Source organism: Rattus rattus, chromosome 12 (assembly GCF_011064425.1).
Source record: "Rattus rattus isolate New Zealand chromosome 12, Rrattus_CSIRO_v1, whole genome shotgun sequence".
In the NCBI taxonomy this organism is placed as follows: domain Eukaryota; kingdom Metazoa; phylum Chordata; class Mammalia; order Rodentia; family Muridae; genus Rattus; species Rattus rattus.
In genome coordinates this window covers 58567835-58593580 of record NC_046165.1, presented here as the reverse complement: position 1 = coordinate 58593580, position 25746 = coordinate 58567835, and the positions used below count along the sequence as shown (strand labels likewise).

General features: G+C 46.4%; 1 protein-coding gene across 1 annotated transcript in view; it reads left to right on the top strand.

Annotated features, from left to right (window-relative positions):
* The window catches only part of Ccdc25 (coiled-coil domain containing 25), a 33955-nt gene extending 15713 nt beyond the window's left edge, over positions 1 to 18242 (top strand). The window contains exons 4-9 of the mRNA XM_032917600.1: positions 66 to 117; positions 3462 to 3537; positions 5773 to 5876; positions 6033 to 6235; positions 8397 to 8442; positions 14875 to 18242. Coding sequence (XP_032773491.1) covers positions 66 to 117; positions 3462 to 3537; positions 5773 to 5876; positions 6033 to 6235; positions 8397 to 8442; positions 14875 to 14904 — 511 coding nt within the window. The 3' untranslated portion in view covers positions 14905 to 18242. The remainder of the gene's footprint in view (positions 1 to 65; positions 118 to 3461; positions 3538 to 5772; positions 5877 to 6032; positions 6236 to 8396; positions 8443 to 14874) is intronic.
* Positions 18243 to 25746: the final 7504 nt, after the last annotated feature.

Sequence of the window (25746 nt, the reverse complement as noted above, 5' to 3'; positions counted from 1 at the left end):
TTCAGTGCAAGTGGACAAAGACATGGTTGTCTTGTTGTTGCTAAAAGTGGTTTCCTTCTTTGTAGGTTTCACGTGGACAAACTTTCTTCAGCTCATGTGTACCTACGATTACAAAAGGTAACTGACTGAATGGAAACATGACCTTTCCTCTACTAATGAACATCATATATTCTTTTCATGTGATTAAGTTGCTTAAATAATAAATGTGTTCAAAGTCATAAAGACTAGTAAATGTCTTCCTCCTACCCAGAAGATTGCTATAGAAAATTCTGGATGATTTCCCAGGTAGAAGCCCCAGGTTGTCTAGCCAGCTCAGTGCATCGCCTGTCCCTCTGCTTGTGCTCCCCCTCAGCTCAGTTGATGCTGACATCTATTTCTGGTGGCTGCTGCTTCCCAGACTCACCCAGTCCACCTGGCTCACGAGGGTGCTTGTTCCCCATTATCAGAGTGTCTTTGGACAGTCTAAAACAGTAGTGGTAATTCAGGAACAAAGATTCCATGTGCCCGGGTAACACAGCACCACCATTCTTTTCTAATTTGCTTGTATTTGTATTTTCAATAGTATGTAGTTAAACTGCATAGTGTATGTACTTGTGCTTGTATGTATTATGTTTAAAGTTACAAAGGTCATATGGCTCCCCCATTGCTAGCATCTCACATTACATGGCAGACATCTCAACCAGCAGGCCAAATCCACTCACTACTGTCAATTAAATTCTGGACCTGATTTGAGCAGTTTTCCCATTAATGTTTCTTTTCTCTTCCAGAAACCATTGTGAGGTATCATGGTGCACTCACTTGTCCCTTCTGCCCTGACTTTGATGACAATGTTCCTTTTTTGTGACTTGACAGTTCACTTAGTGATCTTATATGTGTCTTAGTTTTTCTCATGACTACATAGAATCACAGAGTGGGGGTGGCCTCGTGTCTTAGCGTGACTTACACTAGTAGCATGAGCCTGGATTGCCTGCCCAGGGCTATGCCTGCCACCTTTCTCCACAGTGGCACTGCATTTCCAGACTTGGTTACTACATAGCAAGTTGGGGTCCAGCTTCTACTCAGGCAGGGACAAAACGCAGTTCACATTTTGGAGTGGGGTGGTTTCATTATTTGGGGCTCATGCAGGATGGGACTCTTCTTCCCCCTCATTTGCATAAGCAAGGACTTTCATTTCTGTCTGCCGTGGGCCTTATGTGTATTCAGATGCTGTATTCTGTTGCTCATATTTATCCAGCTCTGGTGAGTTCCCTTTCAGCCTCCTGTGCTCTGCCTAACCCACCCAACCTCTTATTCGTTATTTTCATGAATAAAAAATGTTACTAATTTTTAAATTTTGTTTTGAGACAGTCTCATTATGTAGCCAAGGCTGGCCTCGAACTCAAAGAGATCTGTCTGTCTTTACCTCCTGAGTGCTGGATTCAAAAGCATATGCTGTCATGCCCAGTCCATAAAAGGTTTTAACAAAGTCTTGCTATGGAGACCTGGTCTGGAGCTTGCTAAGTAGAGCAGGCTGGCCTTGAACTTGCGATTCCCCCTTTTGAATACTGGGATTACAAGCATACATGATGGTAATTTATATGACAATCTCTTAAATCTGAGCTGCAGCAGCTGGCAACATCGTTCCTTGCCCTCAAGTTGTATGGTGGCATGCACCTGCTGTGTGTTCGGAGTGGAGGCTGCGTGAAGTCACCAGGCAACATGGGAAGTGATACCAGAAGGGTTTGATTATGAACTAATTTGGGATCATTGTGAGTTTCAGAAGTCTGAGTTGGCAGACTGTGAGACTGCAGCTCAGGTTCTAAGCCACTGAGAAGTCAAGGACAGTGGTGTGATGATTTTGATCTTCTGCTCTGTGGTTTTCATCCAAAACATTGTTGCCGAAAGTTCAATTTAAGCTGAGGTTTCTGTTCTGTCTGTATATCTGGGATGTATTTAGACTATTTAATCTTGGCCTACAGCCATGCTATCCCAGGCTGATGGAAGTACTTCTTAGGGTCAGGGTTTATAAACTCGGTACTGTTTTCTTGTTTGTTATTTTGATTGCTGTAGTGAGCTGATAATAGTGGCACAGTTAATAGGAAAGTTACTGGGTCAGAATTTAGATTGTGTGCAGCTTTTCAGCATTATAAACCCTGATTTAGAAATGCTCGTTTGAGGGCTGGAGAGATGGCTCAGTGGTTAAGAGCACTGACTGCTCTTCCAAAGGTCCTGAGTTCAAATCCCAGTAACCACATGGTGGCTCACAACCATCTGTAATGAGATCGGATGCCCTCTTCTGGTGTGTCTGAAGACAGCTACAGTGTACTTAAATAAATAAATAAATAAATAAATAAATAAATAAATAAATAGAAATGCTCGTTTGTTTTGAAAGAAAGTCTCACTGTTGGCCATGCTGCTCTTGAACTCTTGGGTTCGAAAGACCTTTCTGCCTCGGTTTTCTGAGTAGATGGGACCGTAGGTGGCCATCCACTGCTCATCGGACTTTGGCCTTTTTCCCCCTTTTTCCTTCCTTCCTTCCTTCCTTCCTTCCTTCCTTCCTTCCTTCCTTCCTTCCTTCCTTCCTTCCTTCCTTTGTCACTGTGGCTGGTGTGGAACTTGCTAGGTAGAACAGCCTGGAATCTGTAGCATATAACTGCTTGCTTCCTCCTGTGTAGAAGGGACCGACTCTTTCCTTATTGAGCCACTGTGAGGGTTAAGACCTGGCATATCTTGAAGCTTTGCAGAGTGACGTCAGACAGGTACTGTGTGCCTTCATTGTGGTTTGAATCCAACCCAAAGCATGAAGACCCAGACTCTCAGCAGTGTTTGCTGCTGCACAGCCAGTTTGCATAGAAAAGTCATGACTGTTGGGAGCTTTTTTAGCTCACTAGTGAAAGTGACTCAAAGCAAAATTGTGGCCTTTACACTTTCTAAGTTCCTAGGCTCACTGGTGTGAGCTCTTCCATTGCTGCTGCTGTGTGGTCTCTGCTGCCTGCTTTATCTTCTATTGGGAGCAGCCCAGCAGGTGAAGAACATAAGAACTTCACCCTGATTTTGATTCGAGGTAGATGGCCGGTGAGATGTTTGGGATCCAGAACTCCAAGGCATCTGTTTCAAAGGAAGGTTACGGGGACCTCAGCCAAGAAGATGTCTAGATGTCAGAATGGACACCATTTTCCCCCAAGCTTTACGGAAATGAATGAGAATGTCAAAAACTACTGAGCCATATGTGCAGTGAATGTCTTCAACATGGTTTACAATGTGCTAAGTATAGTCTTCTGTTAGTGCCTTCTCTCGGTTCAGGTAGCATTCTGTAGTGGGCACGGTAAATTGACCTCATCTGTCAGTGTTCTAGCATTCTGTAGTCCACCTGAAGAGCCCTTGCTTGTAAGCTGGGTCCACTAAGGCAGCAGCAATGCCTTGTGAGTGCTCCAGTGGCCATCAGTAACCCAGAGGAGTATTTGGTTTATTTTGTGTTGCAGGGAGAGAAGATAGAAGACATTCCAAAGGAGGTTCTGATGGACTGCGCCCACCTTGTGAAGGCCAATAGCATTCAAGGTCAGTTTGCCTAGAGGTGTTTTCTAAATCCACATGCATAAATCTATGTCTGGTCACAGTCCACGTTAGCAGGCACGAGTCTGGGGACAGCAAAGTCTGGGGACAGCAGAAGACATGTCTGAGGAGGTAACCGCTTGTCAGAGAACCAAAAAGCCAGAGCCCACTCCTCAGTTTTACTGTCCTTGCTGTCTCCACTTTAGACTTCCCCTTTCTTGAACAGGAAGGCATCCAGCTCTGCCTAAGACTTTTGCCAACATGGCCTTGGCTAAGGACATGTGTCTGCCTCTGTCACTTGTCAACAGATTGTAAAACTAGAACGGTTTAGCTCAGTGTTTTGGATTTTTTTTAAATAACTTTATGTGTACGGTGTTTTGTTTGCATGTATGTCTCTGTGCTGTGTGTATGTCTGGCGCCCCTAGTGCCCAGAAGAAATTTCAGATTCCCTGGAACTGGGGTTACATACAGTTGTGAGCCACAATGTGGTTGTTAGGAAATTGAACCCAGATCCTCTGGAAGAGCATCCAGTGCTTTTAACAGCTGAGCCATCTCTTCAGCCCCTCATTTGGATATTTTGAACCAGGATCTTGATATGCAGCCCAGGCTAGCATGGAACTCACTGAGTGGCCCAGGCTGGCAACTCGAAATTCTCCTATTTCAGCTTCCTGGATACTGCAAGTATAGGTGTGTTTAACTATACCAGGCTTAGCGCCAGAGTCTTTAAATCACACGTGTTTCTCCTCCTCTCCCATGCTTTTCCTTCATTTAACATGTGAAGGTTTTGAGTCATTTGACTCTGTTGTCCTCCTTACCCATAAAATCTTACTTAGCTGATCTAGGTGGTCTGTGAGTGTCCTTATCTTCCAGGAACTCTTTGGGTGAGTCCAGTGTGCAGTGTGGATTGGAAACAGTCTCCTTATGTGTTTTAGGCAGTAGTTAAAAATACTGGGCTTGGTGCCTGTGTAATTCTAGCTAAGATTAAATCTAATCGGAAGGTCTGAAGGATGTTCCGAGGGTGGGGATGGCAGTATGAAGAGGGTTGAGAGAGGGGTGGGTTTAAATGGTTGAGCTAATAGGAGAGACTTTAAGGGTGGGATGTAGATCTGGGTAGAAAGAGAGAAGTGGCTATAAATGAAGTTGGGAGGTGATCCAGAGCAAACACAGCTGATAACAGGCACTGGAGTTCGTGATTACACAAGGAGAGCTTGGCAGCCTTCCTTCGTGTAGCCTGGTGTCTTTAGTCTCAACCCAGGCAGCCTTAATTGCAGGCCAGGTACATAGACTAAGAAGCTTAAAGTTTGCCACCAGTTTCCACCTGGTTCAGCAGGTTGCTCTGAGTGAAGATGCTTTATTTTATGAGTAGAGTGGGATGTCTCAGATCTTCAGCTACTGAAGTAAAGAAGGAAACAAGCACGCTGTTTGCTCTGTGCTTCAGCCTCTTCCACAGAGCCTTGTTCTTTCCCATGCCCCTGGCTTGCAGGTAAACCCTGGTCCAAAGAGCTATAGACTCCTTATTCTTGGCTCGGTTTCTTCTTAATGTCCTTAGAGTTTATGAGTTCTAGAGAAAGCAGGGGAAGAGTCATGACATGGGATTATTCCCTTCCTTCCCCAGCACAGCAGAAAAGGAGCTAGGCCCCAGGTTCCACTGTTAATGAGTACCAGAGGACCATGCTGAGGACTGAAGAGAATGGTGAACGTGCAGAGGACACTCAGCTGGCCGCTCTGTAGTTACCAAGTTCTCTCTTGCTCAGGACCGAGGGGACAGGCATTAAGCTTGCTGGTTTCTGCTAAATTGGCTCATTTCGGTTCAGACTCATAGGTTTTGTATAGGGGAAAAGGCCTTCCTAAACATGTTGATTTCCTCAGTGCCAGACAGGGTTAGTGAGTGATAGGCACTCCCCACTTGGTTGGGTATTGCCAGGCTGTGGCTAGTTAGCCATTACCGAGTCAAAGATTCATTCAAGAGTCTAAGGAAACTCAGTCCTTTTGTCTTGAAAACTATGCACATGGTAAGTTTGCATTCAATAATAGGGACTTTTTGGAGGTCATGGACCCTTGCTTTTTCTACTCTAATACTGTGGCATAATGTTCACCTTCTCACTCACCTTCGGTGCTTTGGGACATTGGAAGTGAGCTCTCCTTAAGCCTTGCCTGGGGTGGCTGATGTTTTGCTGTGGGTGAGGGCTGTGCTACTCAGTCTCATGTTTCCTGCCTGTTGAAGACAGTCTCTCTTGGCAGGCTGCAAGATGAACAACGTTAATGTGGTTTACACGCCATGGTCTAACCTGAAGAAGACAGCTGACATGGATGTGGGGCAGATAGGCTTTCACAGGCAGAAGGATGTAAGTGTTCATACCCCTGCAGGAGGTGGGGCCTGGGTGTCCATGCTCCCTATGTGTGTTAATTTGGGTGGCTAAAACCCTGGAAAGTCAAAGCCTTGCCCTCTTAGGGGAGAGAAATAATTACAGCTCAATACTTTCCTCTTACCTTCCTCAAAGGTAAAGATTGTGACAGTGGAGAAGAAAGTGAATGAAATCTTGAACCGATTAGAAAAGACCAAGTTGGAGAAGTTTCCAGACCTAGCAGCCGAGAAAGAAGGCAGAGACCGCGAAGAGAGGAATGAGAAGAAAGCCCAGATTCAGGAAATGAAAAGGAAAGAGAAAGAAGAAATGAAGAAGAAAAGGGAAATGGATGAGCTTAGGTACACTGGGCTGGGGCCTTGCTCTTTACTTGGGTTCTCCCCACGGGTTCTGAGGAGGAGGCCCCCTGGGCTGGAAGCCACATAGAAGCTTGGAATGTTGACTGAGTTGTCTAAGGTGTTGTGTTTATGTGGTAAATCCCCCTGTTATAGAGGTGTTGGGTGTGAGTGAGCAAAATGACAGATTCTACTTCACCATAAGCCACCGTGGGCCTGCCTCAGATGCCAGCTTATTCGTGGGGAAGGAAGAGGTATAGGCGTGTGTAGCCCTGTTCAGCTGGGCCGTTGGAACCATGATGTGCAGCCGAGCAACACAGAGCTGCTTTCAATGCCTTTCCTGCCTTTTGGAAATTGAGCGTAGTTAATGTGACGAGACCTGCTTCCGTCCCCTACAGTTTTAATGAGCAGTTAAACTACAGCGTGGCTCCTGAAATCCTAGTGAAGGTGGCCATAAGAACACTGACTGCATCCGTTTTTCTGTCACGTCATTTTCATTCAAACCACTACAACAGCTAATGCTTGGTTTTAGTTTGGAGTAGGGGGAAATTGAAGAAAATATGCCCTTCTGTTTTCTTCTCGTCTGTAACTATTTCATGTAGAAACATGGATGATTTATGTTAGAAACACAGTATCACTTCCTCTTGCCAAGGAGGAATGGCTGACACTTTTAGCATTTGCCACTTGACTCACACTGATCTTGTAAGTGCTGCTTGCATGTCTCACTCAGCAGCGACATTTCTGTTACCTGAATTTGTAAAAAGAACGTGAGTCTGGACAGCCGTAAGCATCCTGCTGAGAGTTTCAGCTAAGTGTGTCCTCTGACTCTTAAATCAACACATTGACAAAGTTCTGCTGAACTCTAGGTAATTCAGTTTATACAACATTCCTTCTGTCTTTTGACCTCCACGGGCTTGCTGCACTTACACACATACACACAGGACATCATTTTTTTTTTTAAGTTTCAAGCAAAGGTGATGAGGCTCTGAGTGGGTGAGTGAGTGGGTGAGTGGGTGAGTGGGTGAGTGGGTGAGTGGGTGAGTGAGTGGGTGTGGTGAGTGAGTGAGTGGGTGAGTGTGAGTGAGTGAGTGGGTGAGTGGGTGAGTGTGAGTGAGTGAGTGGGGGTGAGTGAGTGGGTGAGTGAGTGAGTGAGTGAGTGGGTGAGTGAGTGGGTGAGTGGGTGAGTGAGTGAGTGAGTGGGTTAGTGAGTGAGTGGGTTAGTGAGTGAGTGGGTTAGTGAGTGAGTGGGTGAGTGAGTGGGTGGGTGAGTGAGTGAGTGGGTGAGTGGGTGGGTGGGTGAGTGGGTGAGTGGGTGAGTGAGTGGGTGGGTGAGTGAGTGGGTGGGTGAGTGGGTGGGTGAGTGAGTGGGTTAGTGAGTGAGTGGGTGAGTGAGTGGGTGAGTGAGTGGGTGAGTGAGTGAGTGAGTGTTTTTGAGACAGCATGTCTCTGCAGCCTGGCCTGACCAGGAATTCACTGTGTACTCTAGGCTGACCTCACACTTGTGGCAGTCTCCTGCCACAGTATTCTGAGTAGTAGTTTTGCAGGCATGGGCCCAGCTGACAGGCATGAACCCAGCTGGCAGCATGCGTTTTAGTAAGAGCTCTTTGCCTACTAAAGATTGTAAGGTGGATTATAGAGGGACCCAGAGGCAGTGGAGACAGAAGTTCAGTGACTGGCAGGGGTCCAGACCACGGACAATGAAGCTTGGACTCAGCGAGAGGGAAATTCACTGGTAAAGTTGTAGGACTTGGTTTGATGGTATTTGGGTTGAGGGGGCAAAGCTCAGAATGGCTCCTGGGTTTGAAATGGAGAGGACCATGATGCTGTTCTAGGCAACAGGAGAACTAAGTGCATTTGTTTCCATAGAGAAATAGATTTTGAGTTGGATTTAGACCAAAAGTCTGGGACTGCCTTTTAGGAATCACCAAAGGTGTTGGGGCAGTTGGGTTAATAGGGGCACAGAGGAAATGTGGCCTTCAGAAAGGTACAGTCATGTGCTGCTTTCTTTAGAGTGGGAACAGTTAGCCCACTGAGCCTTCCACCACCGTGGTGACCATCTGTGAAATGTTTGTTGACACAGTGCCCTCATTTGGGTTTTAGGTTGCTAGCCGCCCACAAAATGCTTATTGAGAAATAGCCTCAATATGACTATTTTCTTTTCTTCTAGGAGCTACTCATCACTAATGAAGGTTGAGAATATGTCCTCAAATCAAGTAAGTTTCTTGCTCTAATGTTGTGCCTTGAAATATTTCACAGAGAGTCTTTGGTAGTTGAGTTATTGGTTCCTGTAGTGTTTCAGATTGCTCACCGTGATTGGCAGCTGGTACTCAGAGGAGGTTGAATGGGTGTGGGGGTAGGGCAATGTCTGCCCTGTGGTCTTGTGTTTGCTTTTGTACAGGTCACTTTAAAGAAAGGGTCTGATCCCTCACCTGCTGTGAAGGGCAGGCCCACTAGTATTAAAAGGTGTATCAATCAATCAGCTTTCTCTTACTCTAGCACAATACCCAAGATAATCAATTTAGGAAGAAAGGAGCTTTATTTTGACTTGGGATTTTAGAGGTTTGGGGTATGGTCCATTGCCCTGCTGCTTTGGGTCCAGTGTTAGCGTTGTGATGGGAACACAGGACGTGGCAAGCTGCTCATCTTCCATCGGCAGAGAAGCAGAGAGGTGAGGGGAAGGCAGGAGTCCCAGCACCTGTGAAAGACATGCCTTGGGTACCTGACTTTCTTCACACTGGACACCACTTCACCCTGATGGAGCACGGGCTAGAGACCAGGCCTTTAGCACATGGCCTTTAGGGACATTTCCAGACCCAAACTGTGGCACAGCACTGTAGTTCAATTCTTTTCTCCTTTCTAATTTCCTGTTACTATTTCCAGGCTTTGCAAAAACAAAACGAAAAGGAAGTTAGTAAGTTTTCATTTATTAATATCCTCTACTAATGGTGCTATAAACGTCACAATATAGTTAAACAGAGTCAGAATTGCCCCTTTCAATTAGAAATAAATGTACCAAATACAGAGACCGTGTGTAACAACCTGACACCAGCACTGATTCTTTTCTTACTCGTTAGGACCTGGAATAAGTGTTGACATGTTTCGGGATTTCCTTTTGTTTTTGAGACAGGTTTTCCCTTTGCTGCTCAGGCTGTCACGAAGCTCTCCTTACCCAGTCACCCTCAGACTCAGTCTCCTGCCTCCGTGCCCCAGTGCTAGGACTACAAGCAGGCACCACACACTTGGCTCAGGCTCTCTCAATGTGGCTTTAAATGTATGCTTTGATTGTGTTGTCAGATATGCTAGACATGAATTGCAAATGCTGTTTAAATGAAAATTAAGTTTGGAGCCTGTGTGGCCATATGAGCTTTGTGTGGCCGGCGGCTACTATTTCAGCTCAGATAAAGAACCTGCCGTCACTACAGAAAGCTCAGTTTCCTGCCTAAGGTTATCTACTCAAATTCCATGTTAAGTGCATGATTGGAGTCAGTAGGATTTTAGATGTTGCTTATGTCCAGTACCTGTCCAAGAACAGGAAAGAACAGATCTTTACTACCATGTCTGTGAAAAACTAAATTTTTGAGGCTCCTTTATGAATCAAGATATGACTATAAATTATTTCTGAAAATTTCCAAAATAGCACTGTGTATATCAGGACTGAATGTGAAGTCAGGAGATTTAAACTGTCATTGGATTGAGCCTACTATATTTTTAGCTTTTTAGAGGGATTATTGCTCAGTGTAGAGACATTACCTCATGAGGTTGTTGTAACCTGTAAACAAGGGTGTGTGCCCTGATGCTAACTTGGCCATGTCATAGGTAATTGTCATTAGTCCTTACTTGGAGCCCTGAGTTTGTTTTGCCCTCTGCATATTATTCTTGGCCTTCCAGAAACTCAGAACATTTTAACCTTAGCAGAGGCCTGTGATAGATTCCAAGTCAAATTCAGTAAAAACTAATGCTCCTGTCTCTGTTGTGCCAACTGAAAACTTTGAAACTTTATTTCGAAATCTGGCCTGTGTTTCAACCTTGTACCTGTTGTTCCCAATGTGCATCTTTAAGAGCTTACATATTCTTCTAGAATTGAAACACATACATGTGCATGCACACATACTCATATGTATACATGTGTATGTACACACACACATACATTCACACACACCATCTTTTGAAATTTTTGAGGCATTGGTTCCAAGGCCCTAGGAATACTAAAATCTAAAATCTGTAGGTGCTCAAAACCCTCATGAAATGGAAAAGTAGTCTCATGTAACTCATGTTTTAACTCCCCAATAATATTCTGAGTATTATCACTTACACCAAACAGTGTAAATGCAGGTGCAGTGTAAAAGCACTGTAGTGCTTAGGAAATGATGACAAGAAAAAGGCCAGTGCCCGTGTGTGGGATTCCTAAGTGCTCTCTATGTTTGGTCGGATCTGCAGACATAGACCCCACCAATGCAGAGGACCAGCCATGCATGTGTATGCAGATAACTGTCATTAAGAGTCCCAAGACTACAGCGTTTGATGTGAGACAAATGCTCCCCCAACTCCTGCAACGTTACTCGATGCCCTGGGTGAAGTGCTCGAATGGAAAGGCTTCAGTCTCCTGGAAACATTTTCTGTTCCGTTAGCATCTTGTATTGTACAACCTAATTTGTAGTGTGATCACTTGATCTCCATTCAGAAGTTGATGCTTATGTGAGAGGACTGTGCAAGCTCATCAGGAAGAGTCCTGGTCTCTGTCTGAGCTAGGTGTTCATCAGAATTTTTGGTTTTCCACTTAGCATAACCTCTTTGATCTGTAATTTTTAGTCCTTTTTTACTGTGTGTGGAGGCAGAGATTGTTGCTATTACATTCCTCCTGCTCATCAGCTATCATTGGGTGACAAGAGGCCCATCTGTAAGCTGAGTAATAGAGGGACTGGGAATCTGAAATGTGATAGTTGTCCAAGGACATTCCCAGACCTCAGACACATAGTTAAACATTCCTGTGGTGCTAGAACACCTGCCCTTGGGCAGTGTGAACTGCCCAATCCACATCCAGTGAGTAGCCCCTCTAGGAGAGTGTGCACTGTCACACATCCAATGAGTAGCCCCTGTAGGGCAGTGTGAACTGTCACACATCTAGTGAGTAACTCCTGTAGGGCAATGTGAACTGTCACACATCCAATGAGTAGCCCCTGTAGGGAGTGTGCACTGTCACACATCCAGTGAGTAGCCCCTGAAGGGAGTGTGCACTGTCACACATCCAGTGAGTAGCCCCTCTAGGGGAGTGTGCACTGTCACACATCCAATGAGTAGCCCCTGTAGGGCAGTGTGAACTGTCACACATCTAGTGAGTAACCCCTGTAGGGAGTGTGAACTGTCACACATCCAATGAGTAGCCCCTCTAGGAGAGTGTGCACTGTCACACATCCAGTGAGTAGCCCCTGTAGGGCAGTGTGCACTGTCATATGTCCAATGAATAGCCTCTGTAGAGAGTGTGAACTGTCACACATCCAGTGAGTAGCCCCTCTAGGAGAGTGTGCACTGTCACACATCCAATGAGTAGCCCCTCTAGGAGAGTGTGCACTGTCACACATCCAGTGAGTAGCCCTGTAGGGCAGTGTGCACTATCATATGTCCAATGAATAGCCTCTGTAGGGAGTGTGCTCTGTCACACATCCAGTGAGTAGCCCCGCTAGGAGAGTGTGCACTGTCACACATCCAGTGAGTAGCCCCTGTAGGGAGTGTGCACTGTCATACATCTAGTGAGTAGCCCCTGAAGGGAGTGTGAACTGTCACACATCCAGTGAGTAGCCCCTGTAGGGGAGTATGCACTGTCACACATCCAGTGAGTAGCCCCTGTAGGGCAGTGTGCACTGTCATATGTCCAATGACTAGCCCCTGTAGGGAGTGTGCTCTGTCACACATCCAGTGAGTAGCCCCTCTAGGAGAGTGTGCACTGTCACACATCCAATGAGTAGCCCCTCTAGGAGAGTGTGCACTGTCACACATCCAGTGAGTAGCCCCTGTAGGGCAGTGTGCACTGTCATATGTCCAATGAATAGCCTCTGTAGAGAGTGTGCTCTGTCACACATCCAGTGAGTAGCCCCTCTAGGAGAGTGTGCACTGTCACACATCCAGTGAGTAGCCCCGCTAGGAGAGTGTGCACTGTCACACATCCAGTGAGTAGCCCCTGTAGGGAGTGTGCACTGTCATACATCTAGTGAGTAGCCCCTGAAGGGAGTGTGAACTGTCACACATCCAGTGAGTAGCCCCTGTAGGGGAGTATGCACTGTCACACATCCAGTGAGTAGCCTCTGTAGGGCAGTGTGCACTGTCATATGTCCAATGACTAGCCCCTGTAGAGAGTGTGACCCTGTTATACAATAGACATCCAGTGAGTCCAGCCCCTCTAGGAGAGTGTGCACTGTCACACATCCAATGAGTAGCCCCTCTAGGAGAGTGTGCACTGTCACACATCCAGTGAGTAGCCCCTGTAGGGCAGTGTGCACTATCATATGTCCAATGAATAGCCTCTGTAGGGAGTGTGCTCTGTCACACATCCAGTGAGTAGCCCCTCTAGGAGAGTGTGCACTGTCACACATCCAGTGAGTAGCCCCGCTAGGAGAGTGTGCACTGTCACACATCCAGTGAGTAGCCCCTGTAGGGAGTGTGCACTGTCATACATCTAGTGAGTAGCCCCTGAAGGGAGTGTGAACTGTCACACATCCAGTGAGTAGCCCCTGTAGGGGAGTATGCACTGTCACACATCCAGTGAGTAGCCCCTGTAGGGCAGTGTGAACTGTCACACATCCAGTGAGTAGCCCCTGTAGGGGAGCGTGCACTGTCCTTGTTACCAGCTGGGTGACCTTACAGAGTTGTTTGTCCTCGTTGGCTGGGTAAAGAAGCTGGCGTTGGATGTCTCTGACGCTGCTCCTGAAGTTTAGGCCTCTGAGGCAGTCAGTCCTACTACTGGGACAAAACACAAATAATTGAGCCAAGTTTCCCATTGTTCTGATCCCTGTGCTAATAAAAGAGAAGCACATGGATTGGAGGCGTGGCTCTGCAGTAAGCAGAGCTTTCTGCTCTTCCAGTAGACCTGGGTTCTGTTCCTGGCACCCTCACGGCAGCTTACATCTCCTAAGACTCCAGTTGTAGGGGATCCAGTTCCCGCTTCTGACTTCCAAGAGTTTTTGCGTGCATATGGTACATGTACACATACACTAAAATAAACGTATTTTTAAATAATCTAATTTAATTTATTATTTTATATAGGTGTTTGGTGTGCATGTATAGTGGTGCAGCACATGCATGCAGTGCCCTAGAGGCTAGAAGATGTTGGATCCCCTTGACTGGGATTATGGATGGTTACAAGCCAACATACAGGTTCTGGGCGAGCCTGGGTCTTCTGCATGAATAACAAGTGCTTTAACCACTGTACCATCTTTCCAACTCCTAAAATAAATATTTTTTAAGAAGAGGGGAAGAGGGAGCAGCAGGAGAGAGAGAGAGAGAGAGAGAGAGAGAGAGAGAGAGAGAGAGAGAGAGAGAGAGAGAGAGAGAAAGAGAATGCTCTCTCACGGAATGAAGCCAGAAAAAAAAAACCAGCCTTTATAGAAACTGCGTTTTCTACTCTCACCTGTCTTCCTACTGTTTTCAACAAGGGTCCTTAAAAGAAAAAGAAACCTAAGTCCGAGCCCTGCCTCTGGCGTACTGGTGTTGAGCAGTAACGGATAGCAATGGAACTAGTGCAGTGGCTACTGCTACACAAGCCAGCCACGTGCCAGTGTCTGAAGAAAGGCACCTGGGGCTGTCAGCCACGCAGTAAGATTGCCCTTTACCCATGTGCTGTCGGGTAGGAGAGGCCAAGCTGACTAGCTTGAATACTGGCCCACATTTGGCGTCTTAAGGACTTTGCCTATTAAAAGGAAGGAAAGCAGGGGCTGGGGATTTAGCTCAGTGGTAGAGCGCTTACCTAGGAAGCGCAAGGCCCTGGGTTCGGTCCCCCAGCTCAAAAAAAAGAACCAAAAAAAAAAAAAAAAAAAAAAAAAGGAAGGAAAGCAGTCAGCTTTCATGTGAAATCACAAATCTAGGAAAACCAGGAGGTCCAAAATACTGAGATTTAGGGCCACAAATATTTTATATATGGTAGTGTTGTTGGCATAAGGAAGCAAGTTACTGTTCATATGGTATACTTGTATACTTGTGGAGGATTGGTCCTTTTCTAAAATTGTGTGTGTGTGTGTGTGTGTGTGTGTGTTTCATGATCTGATATAACAAACTATGTTCAGAGAGTAAAGTCACTCCAGGAGAACAGGTTCCATAACGCTCTCTCAGTTACTATTTAAAAGTTCAGGATTTATGCTAAATGATTAGCTATTCACTACACTTCTGCAGTTACAGTTTCTTGTACTTATTCTTGTCCCATCTACTTAGAAGTTAAAGTAACTTGAGGAGGTTGAGGAACTTGGAGGCTGTATTCCTTGGTCATACAAGAGCTAATGACAGCAGACATTGGTGAGCTCAGTCATCTTCCTGCTAACTTTCTATACCCCTGCACCCTGAGATTAGGACTGAGAGCAGACTGCAGGTTAGCATGATTGTGGCTGTAAAGAACTGTCTGGTGGGCTCAAGGCCTTCACACTCTCTTTCGTCTCCTGCAGGATGGTAACGATTCTGACGAGTTCATGTGAACTGAGCAAAGGACCCTGGGAAGACACGAGTGTGCAGACCACTACAGAGCTTCTGATCTCACCTGGGTTCTGATTACAGAGACCAAGCAGCCAGCCACACTCTACCTTCATTCTACATAGACATCATTGTGTTTGGAGTTAAAAACAGTCATCTTTCTGCTGATGAAAAGAACAGATGTATAATATAGTTGAACTTGAAGAAAGTTTAGGAAAAGGAGACTATTTTTGGCAGAACATACGTCAGTACCTCATGAAGGCTGACTGCCTTTGCTTTTGAGATAGACATTTGAGCAGACCGACTCTGGAAAGTGTTTCTGTGGCTGTGGTCTGTCCTGGAAATATGTCATGAAATGTGTTAACTATTTCTAAAATACCTACTTCTCTGAAGAGGACTGTTGGGTTTCTCAGGCTGGGCCCTCCTGACGATGGTTTACTGACTAGAAGGAAGGCTCTGGGTTGAGGGCAGCAGTACTTACCTAACTGGGATTTCAAAATCGGCGAGTTCTCTCTTGCTGGCATCAGAGTAGCTGGCCCAGCTCTTAGCTTCTTCTAAGGGTTATGTTCTCACTCCTCTGAGGTGAGGGCCCCATCTAGCATTGTAGTTACACAGTTGATCTTAACCAAGCTTAGGAACTCATCACCCAAAATCACAAGTGATCCTAGCCACAGATGTGACAACTGGAGTCTGAAGCCATTTGTGTGTGTGGAGGGAGACAGGAAAGGTGCTCTACTAGTTGTGAGAGTGACGCAGATTGCCTCATAATTGTCTTGACTGTATCATGAAACAAAAGTCCACCGTGGATTGCAAGCTTCAGAAAGAATCAAACATTTTTCCTAGCCAGCCAAGGCATCTGTTTCCTTACTTTGGAATAATATTTATGTTGAATTGTAAGCCCACAGTTGTAGGCTCAGTGACTTCACATGTAACATTGGTACTGGTCTAAGCCACCTGCTATCCAGTAGATACCTTTTTGCTACAGTGTTAAGGGAACCCCTGTAGAGATTCAACAGAGCAGTGAGAGAGGAGAGAGCATAGCTGGCAGGGTAGTGAGTGGCATGCAGATCCATATTCTAGCCCACCACACAGTGCCCACAGCTCAGGGGTGTTGAGCCAGCAGAAATGATTTCTTCAGCAAATGTACACCAGCTGTCATCACTGACGTATGACAAAACCAGACCGATGATCCCTGGTATTCCAAGTTGAGTATGAGTTGAACTGGAAAATTCTCTGAGGCATAACTTGTTAGCCAATTTGAGGGGTATGAAAATCAGCACCAGAAATCAGTGCGTGTGCGTGTGTGTGTGTGTGTGTGTGAGAGAGAGAGAGAGAGAGAGAGAGAGAGAGAGAGAGAGCTTTAGACGAGTTCTGTGATTTAAAAAATTATAATAAAGTATCATTTTTATCAGAAAGGACATTGATATATGAAATCTTAAAGCTTGTTTTCTATAAGAGCAGCGTCCACCTCCAGGCTGGTTTGAGGCTAATTGTGCTGTAAAAGCTCATTTATCATAGGTTCCTTCTGTGAACTCTTCTGCATTTGAAGTAAGCATTGGACCACAGCCCCATTTTCCTCAGGCTCTGCCGTGGGGTCTGCAAGGGTGGCCTCCTTTTGTCAGATCTGAGCATGGAGAAGTTTGAACTGAAGGGAGGCCTGCATAGTCCCACAAACCCTCCTGCCTAACTCTGCAGGCGTTCCCTTAATGCTTCTTCAGCTCCTTTAGTTCTTGGCTATAGACACCTCAGTGGGAGGCTTTGCTGCCAGCATTGCCTGTGTCCCTCGGCCTCTGCATCTACAGGACCCTGGACTCACATAGGGGGAGCTTTTGAAGACTGTTCCTTCAACGTCAGGTGCTCAGCTTACATTTGGGGGTAAGTAGTTCAGAGCTCAGCTCACAGGTTTAACATCTGGGCCTCTGCTGAGTTCTCAGGGGTGAAAACCTGGCTCTCACCCCTCACCTTTTTAGCTGTTCCGTGCCTAAAGCTACTCCCCCTTCCCCTCCCCGCCTCTCTGCCCCTGTTTTATGTTTTTCCAGTTCAGTTGGTCTCAGGGAAAAGCAGAGACCTGTTCTTTTAAGGACATAGTTCAGGAATCAGACTGCCATCATCAAAGCCATCTGTTTTTGCTGCTGGCTTTTGTCCTAAGTGTTTGATAAGGAAGTTCCAGATTGTTCTATGCTTATGAATTACCCCTTTGATCACTTCTGCGTGTGAGACCCCTGCAATCTCTTTCCAGTTTCCTGGCTGTGCCCTCTGCAGAGGAGGCCTGCTTAAGCACTCACTTAATTAACTTCACAAGCTGCTGTTGGCACGTCTAGGTAAATTTAGCTCTCTCATTTCTTACCGTTGGTGTGAGGTCAGATGCCTGGGCAAGGCAGCTTTGACCAGTGCTTGTATTTACCAAATCGACAAGGTTTTAGCATCAACAGAGTAGTTGAGGGCTTTAGTTGAACCCATCTGGGACCTTTTTGAAAGTGTAGATCCTAGAGAGCTTTTAATCGTTCCTTGTCAGTGGTCCTGTCCCCTAGCCCCCCCAGGAAGAAGTACTGTAAGCCACACAGCGAGACTCCAACCTACAGCTAAACACAAAGCCAGACCAGCCCTGTGTGTGGGGGTCTCTTGTTTCTCCGAGGTGGGACCCTTTAAGAGGAAAACTGAGCAGGGTGGCAAAATGGAGAAATAATAGTCTTCCAGCGTCTTCCAGCATGTCCTTGGCCGGGATACTGCTCTGCTTTTTCTTTGAACACAGTTTGTGAATAGAATCCCAAAGTTGAAAATGGTCATATTAGAGTAGATGGGTGACTTTGCAGTTTTAAAGTAAAGCACCAAACAAGCTATAATCAGAAGTTATAAAGTTAGAAGCTTAGATTCCAGACCTAATATCAGCCTCCACACGCCTAGTCCAGCTTTTGCCCAAGCAAGTTCTCAAAAGCGGTCGGTGCCAGTCGGTGCTTAGGGAGTGCTCCTTGTGAGGCACCTGGGGGCCCGGCATAGGCAAGACTCCACCTGCATCCTGTCATTTCTGTCATGAGACAGTCAACCACGGACACGGAGTTCTGGAGGAGTTTTCTGTAAAACACAACAAAACCTTATCATTTGAGTAGAGCTGTGTGTGTGCGCAGGATTTCTTGTTTGTTTCTAGGGCTCAGCCTCTATAGTGGGATGTGCACAGTGATTTTAAGAGGGTCAGAAAGAGAATCCTCAGCATGTGACCAGTGATACCTTTCAGTTACTTCTGGGCCTGGGCAGAGGGAAAGGAGCAAATCAAAGGTGAATGTCACCCAAGAGTCCCAGAACCAGAAGTAATATAAAATAATGATCAAAACACTAACATCTGCAATTGGATTCCCTGTCTACTTCAAATTCTTAACTGCTCTGCCTGAACTTTGGGCTGGTAATGTTTGTTCTCTGTTGCTATAATCTGACTTGAAGCTGGATAATTTATATGCAAAAGATTTACCTGGTTTTGATGTTGGTGGTGAGGCCAGGTACCATGGTGCTAGCATCCCAGCAAGCGCCCTCTTCATTGCGTCATAACAGAGAAGAGGAAGGAAAATGGCTGCATGCAGAAGGGAAGCAGGGCATAGGGTCAGGGCGAGCTTTATGACACTCTTGGGAGAAACTCCTGTGAGACCCATCAATCCATCCACGCCTCCTCAGAACTTCAGCAGTATGTCATGGAGCAAGCTTCCAGCACATGAACTTGTAGTGGGCAACCCCAGTAGCTGGAACGAAGCTACAAATGTGAAGACTTTCTGGATGGTTTCTCTGGCGACCATAGGGCTCCTGGTTCACATTGTTGGTTCCACATTTCACTCCTTCATCACAGCATACACTGTAGTGTTACTGTGTGTTTATAGGAAGACAGGGTTTTTTTCTCTCAGCCAGGAAAGTATTTGAATTCTTTTTTTAAAAATATACTTTAATTTATTCTTAGTGAATTTCATACATGCATGTAATTTTTATTTCAGTCATACTCACCCTCCACTTCTCCAAGTCCTCCCAGATGCCCTCCCATGTCCACTTTCCAACTTCATGTCCTTAAAAAAATATAGTTCACCACTTTTGCCCGTATCTGCATAGGTGTGGCTGGGCTTATCTGCAGGAGCATGGTCTTTAGGACCACACTCCTAAAGAAAAATGGCTTGCCCTCTCCTAGCAACCACCAACTGTCAGTAACTCTTCAGTTAGGGGTGGAGGCTCCCTCGCACACCGCTTCATACTGACATGGGTTACTTTCTGCCTTTCTGACTTCACAGCTGTACGAACTGTTAGAACTCTGGTGTTTTTCCCCCCACAAAAGTTATGACTGCATTGCATCCCAACCACACAACACAAGATAAGACCTTACCATGGATGTGCTCTGCCTGGTCCTGACTCAGCATCTTCTACATATGTGACAGCCACGGAATGGCAGCCCTTGGAAATATAATTATTCATTCAGGAAAGCCATGTAGCTTTCCCTGGTTCTCAGACCTGGTGGCTAGGTGTTAATATTTAAAGCTAAAAAAAAAAAAAAAAAAAAAAAAAGAATTCTCCAAAGTCAGTATTGTGCTCCCTTCTTCCATCTGGCCCTGGAGTTGGGGGGATAAAAGCACTTTGTCACACAGGCCAGATGATGTGAGTTTATATTCAGAGCCTATGTAAAACAACAGGAAAAGGACACAGTAACAAGCATCAGTAATCCTAGTGTCCCCAAGTGAAATGAGAGAGACAGCAAACTCATGGTCAGCCAGCCAGCTGTACCACCCAACAGCAGAAACAGCAAGAGAGATCCTGCCTCAAAACAAGCTAGAAGACAAGACAACTCCCAACAGTTGTCTCCTGACCTCCACATGTAACAAACCATTGCTTGCAAGCTTGCACACATGCACACACATGCTCCCGAGCTCCATGGGAAATGAACCATAGAGAAAGCCATTTGTGTGTCTCTACTGGAGGGTACAGAGGGAGCATGCATAGGTAGGAACAGGACTTGCCCTGGGCAATTCCAGGCCAGTGCCCTCTTGTCTTTGATTCTCTCCCCACGCTCAACTCACTTCCTTAGCCAGACATGGGCCTGACATCTCACCCCATCAGAGAAACCAGTAGTGTGGGAGAGGAGATAGGGAAGAGAGGTAAGCAGTATTTGCACACAGCTTTTATTCTGTGTGACATGTCTCCTCTCTGGGCCACCATTTGTCCACTGGAAAGTGAGGAATAAGACCAAAGCAGAGACTAAATTCCAGTGTCAGCCTATATAGGGCAGGTGACATTTAAGGATGTCAGGCAAGATGACTCCAGACACCCTAACGACACGGCATGTCAGCTCAGGCAATGTGCTGCCTCAGGGAAGCCAAGCTTACAGTTAGTGACCTGCGTTGAAGGAGCTAGAGGACACAGGACAGGACAAGGGCAGCCTTTCCTCCCAATCCTTTTCAACAGGGTTTCTCTACTCCACAGCTTAGTGACATCTTAGGGACAGACTAAATTGCCCAGTGCTCCAATCACAACCCACTTAAGAACTGCTTCCTTAATTATTTTAAAGATTTATTTATTTATTATATATAAGTACACTGTAGCTGTCTTCAGACACACCAGAAGAGGGCATTGGATCTCATTACAGATGGTTGTGAGCCACCATGTGGTTGCTGGGATTTTGAACTCAAGACCTTTGGAAGAGCAGCCAGTGCTTTTAACTGCTGAGCCATCTTTCCAGCCCCAAGAACTGCTTCCTTTTAAAATATTTCTCTTCTCATTTTAACCAAAACTTCCAAATGAAACAATCATATATATATATATATATATCTTCAAGCCCCCTTCCCCACCTCCAGGCCTGAACCTTCCCTCTGCCTCTTCCCCAGCAGCCAGCTCTAAGGGGTCAGCTACTGAATAGTTCAGGATGGGGTAGAGGTTAGGGACTGGATAAAGGGGGAAAGGCTGCCTGGGTGCTGGTGGTCTCCAAGAACAGATGACACAGTGCTATTGTTCAAGGTTCTCCTGTGGGTTCTTGGAGCTCTCTCAGAACAAGTAGTGGATGCCACATCTGATCCAGGGTGATTTCTAGTATCTCCTTTATGCCTGTCTCTGAGTCTGGAGCCCACTTGCCTTGGTAGGCCAGTCTTCCCAGTGAAGGCTCAGTTTACTTTGCCTGTAACCCACCTTTCTCCTGTTGCTTCATTTAACCAGAAGGAAATTCTATGCACCAAATGAGGCCTGTTCGGTTTGGTCAACTGTAGCATTGTCTCTTCGCCTGGCCACCGTGGACAGTTCCAACCTGTGTCCTGTCTATGGAACTCCCCAGGCAGGTTCAGTCTCCATGGGAGACCATACCAAAGATGGACCTGCAGGCACAGTGAAGCCTCGCTGGGAGATGACCTGCCTATCTCTCCCTAGGACTTGGACCTTGCCTACCCCAGGCCAGCCATAGGTTCTTGAAGGACGCTGAGTATTGAGGAACTGCTGCCATCCCTGAAAGTCTATGGATTCACTTCTGTGTGCTCTGTGTGTCCCTTTTGAGTTGTGCCTTAAAAGGCTGTGGAGGTGACTGGCTTTGCTGTCACTTGGCAAGACCCACACTGCCATGTCTTGGAACAGGACTACAGTTGTACAAACCACTTCTTGCTCTCTATTTTAAGACATCATGATCACTCACTAATATGGTGTTAAAAAAAATCTAGAGCTCTAGATAAAAATGTCCACATTTTTATAGGTTGGCTCTAAACGCTACCATTGCCCACAGACGACCTCTCAGTTCTAAGCAGGATCTTGTTGACTTGAATCGACAGGCTTTCTCCAAGCCCTTATCCAAAGGTTTGTCGTTCTCTGGAACTTTGTATCTCTGGGGGATAGACGCTCTTGATTTGTACCCTCCCAATCAGGGACCATCAGCATCCTACACAAATTAGAGATGGAGGGGAGGACCAGCAGAGGGCAGGAGAGAGCAAGCCGGTCTCGGCTTCTGTTTCTGTAAGTCTGTGAATCCCCATCACACTCCTGCAAATACTCTAGCTGTTGAACACAGTGTCCTGCAGCCATCTGGACGACCTACGCTCTTGGGCAGCAGTGGTGTCTCAGATCGCTTTATCATTGGATTAGTAGAAATACAGCAACACTCATTGACTTTAAAAAACAGTCTTGCTATCAAGAAGACATGGTGCTTGTATTCGAAAACAAGGCTGGTCCAGGGTCTGTTTCTCTTATGTGCACACAAAGTACAAGTGTCACAGTCTCATCTCGTGGATGGAAGGTGAAGGGACTTCAGGGATTATCTGAGCTCTCTTACTCTTCTGGGGTACCCTTTGCAGTGGCCTAAACAGGAGGCCTGAGCCTTGTCTGGGACAGAGCTCAGGACTTCGCACAGGTTTTCTTTTGTTAGGAGTTAGGCTGTTTATCCAGGGTCAGCCACACAGTGGATTCCGCTAGTCGCCATCCTGGCATCTGGCACCGCAGAGACCAGGCCAGATTCCCCTGTGGAGTAACAGCTTGGGAGGTTTGAAAACAGCTGTCAGCTGCCACCTGCGGTCACTCCTCAACACTTCATTTGTTACAATTCAATAGGAAAGCAGGCTCCTCACATCCTGTGGGGTGTGGGCCCCCAACAACTCCAGTACGCCTGACTCCTCAGAACAGCCCTTGGGCTCTGCAGGGTCTCCAGCCAGGACCTGAGATGGGCAGAGCATGGCACAGAGGATTGACTCTTAGGACCTGCATTGTCGATCGGATGCTCTGCTTGGCCGGATTATTCTGGGATTTGATATTTCCTGCACTCTGGTATAAGACTTTAAAAGTATCCCTTTAAAAAGATTAGCAACGAATATATAAAAGAGTATGTGAACAAATACAGTCATTTAAAGAGTCACCAAATGACAGACATCCCTAACCAAGATCGGAACAGCACCGCCCCCCCTCCCCCCCGAAAGCCTGCTATGGACAGTTTGCTCCATTCCTACAGCTCTTAACTTTTTCCTAACTTTTTCTTGCTTTTCTCCATCTTCCGCCCCCATGGGCATTCTTCTAAACAAGGGACAGTTAGTTTCTTCTCACTTTGAACTTCAGAGGGAACCTACTGTCATTTTTCTCCATAACTTCTGTTGACTATCGTTGATCTGTTGGTTTGTCTGTGAGGTCCTCTCAGAAGTGCTGTACCATAGAAGACTGGTCTTGAACCCTCAGTCCTCCCGCATTAACCTCTGCAGGTGCGGACATTATTGGTCCGTGTCACCGCTGCTAGCTCTCAATATTGTTTTTGATGAATTTCCCTTGCTGGAATCCATCAATGAGCTGATTTGAATTCTAATTATCCTGAGATCACTTTGTGGAGTATGTGCATGCGTGCTATTGTGTGTGCAGACACATGTATGTATGTTCAAAGTGTGGAGGACAAAGGTCAACTTTAGGTGCTACTCCTCAGGCGTCATCCACTTTAGTTTTTTTTGTTTGATGGGTTGCTTTGGTTTTTGTTTTGTTTGAAAGGGGGGTCACAGTGTCTCAATGACTTGGAGCTCACTGATTAATATGGACTGGCACTGGGATTGCAACATAAGCCACTGTGCCCAGGCTCTGCTATCCTGGTCCTGGGGTTACAGCATGAACCACTGTGCCCAGGCTCTGCTATCCCAGCCCTGGGGTTACAGCATGAACCACTGTGTCTGGGCCCTGGAGATCACACTCCAGTCACCATACTTTTACAGCAAGCACTTTATCAGCTGACCTACCTCCCCAGCCCCACAATCACACTCATAATCATCATCTATATGTCTGCAAACTCCCTGTCTATACTGTACATACTATAAACATTCTGTCTATATTATCTTCGTGTCTGTAAACGTTCTGTCGGAATCAGCTACATGTCTGCACGTGTTCTGTCTGTATCATCTACATGTCTGCAAATGCCTTCTGTCGGTTATCTCTGTGTCTGTAAGTGCCCTGTCTGTATTGTCATTAGGAAATTGGAGAAGCATCAAATGCAGCTGGTCTCGGACCTTTACCGAACATCTCCTCCTACAGAGATCCATCCAATATTCAGCATTACTTAGCACAGTCCACCAGTTACAAATCCTCCTGATTTTGCCTCAATGTAGATGTTGGTTTTTTTCCTCCTTGCTCACATGGTTATTAAAACACACCTTGTTTGAAGTGCAGATAAGGATTTTTGGCATCTTCCTGGTACACCAGTCTTGCAGCCTTGAAGGGAAGGAAGCAAGGCTTAGGGACTGTGTGATTTCACCTGCGGCCGATGGCAAACTCACTCTCTCTAGAGTTCTGGGAACACCGGTGACCTTGGAAAATCAGAACCACAAGTTCAGATCCCTGCCTTGCTTTCCATACTTGACAGAAGCGCTTGAGTGGTCTTTTTTACAGGTTCCAATACCTAGGTATCCTTCACATGGGCCAGGAAGTCAGGGCTCACCAATGTTAGGGGCCAGTTTTGCTGCAGAGAAGGGATGGGGCCAGAGTCCTTAACAGTCAGCTTTGAGAGACTGGCAGATGACATCACATGACTTTGAGCATCAGCAGTGGGATGGAGGGCCTGGGGATGGAAGGGAAAGCACACGTGGGAGAGATGAATCATGAGGTCCCAGGGAAAGTGACAGCCAGAAAGACTGAAGCTGGTCCACTCTCTCCATCTGGAATAGCACAGCCATACTGTAGACAGAAGTGCTAAGTGACACCCTAGAATGACCTTAAGTTGATGAAGGTCAAGTCAGTGTCTCAGTGTCTCAGACCCCTAGCAAGGAAACCAGATGTGAAAAGGGGTGCCATGGTAAGGTGAGTGAGAGAGCCGGGTGTGTGTGTGGGGGGGGTGTCTGATGAGAGTGAGGGGTTACGGTAGCAAGGGGGAGGCGCTGAGTGTAAGACTGAACAAATGGATGTACTGACAAGGATGGCGGTGTGGTCTGGGGGTGCCGGGCAGTCTGCTGAAGAAGGGCACACAGGTAGGAAGGAGCAGGTTGGCTGGGGGCAGGGGCACTGAAGATGCTGGGCAGCAAGAACACACCAGAGGACAGAGAAGAGGGTTGTTGGCGAGAGTAACAGACCCAGTGGCCTGTCAGGCTTTTTGTGGGTGATGGTGATGAGTTAAGGGTCTGGTGTCCTGCATGGCCGTGGAAATAAGAGGCAGAGGTGCTGGACAGGAGGTAGCCATCTTAGATAAGGAGAAAGGAGACAGGGGAAATGGAGTTAGGATGAAAGAAGCTGAGAGGGGAAGGTGAGGAATGGCAGCCTCTGTGAAGGCAGCTCCAGGGACTAAGCATTCGGGATGGTGACAGGATACCTCGAGGATTATGATGTGGACAGTGACACAAGGGGCTGACAGACCGGTGCGATCTGATGCTGACTCATAGCTTCACGCCGAGGAGAATATGACCTCACTAAACACACAGAAACCCAGAGGCACTCTGACCATAAGCCAGAAGTGTGCTGTGGGCAAGCACTCCCAGCAATACTATCTCCCCTGCTGGGGCTCGGGGAGGAGTTTATTGCCAGGTCTTATCCATCTCCACAATGTGCACCTTTTCAGTGGTGTGGGACAGATGTACGACATGCACTGCCATCCAGACTGAGACAGTAGCCAGCCACAGGATAATCATGTAAAAGCCAGCTTTGGGGCTGCAGAGATGGATTAGCAGTTAAGAGCACTGGGTGCTCTCCCAGGGGTCCTGAGTTCAATTCCCAGCACCCACATGGTGGCTCACAACTGTATTGTGGGACTGTAATTGTCCTGTGGAATCTGATACCTTTCTCTGGTGGGTATACATGCAGACAAAACACCTATATACACACGATACATAAATAAATAATCATAAATAAATAAATAAACATATGCTACATAAATAAATATATGTTGTCTTATCACTTACCAG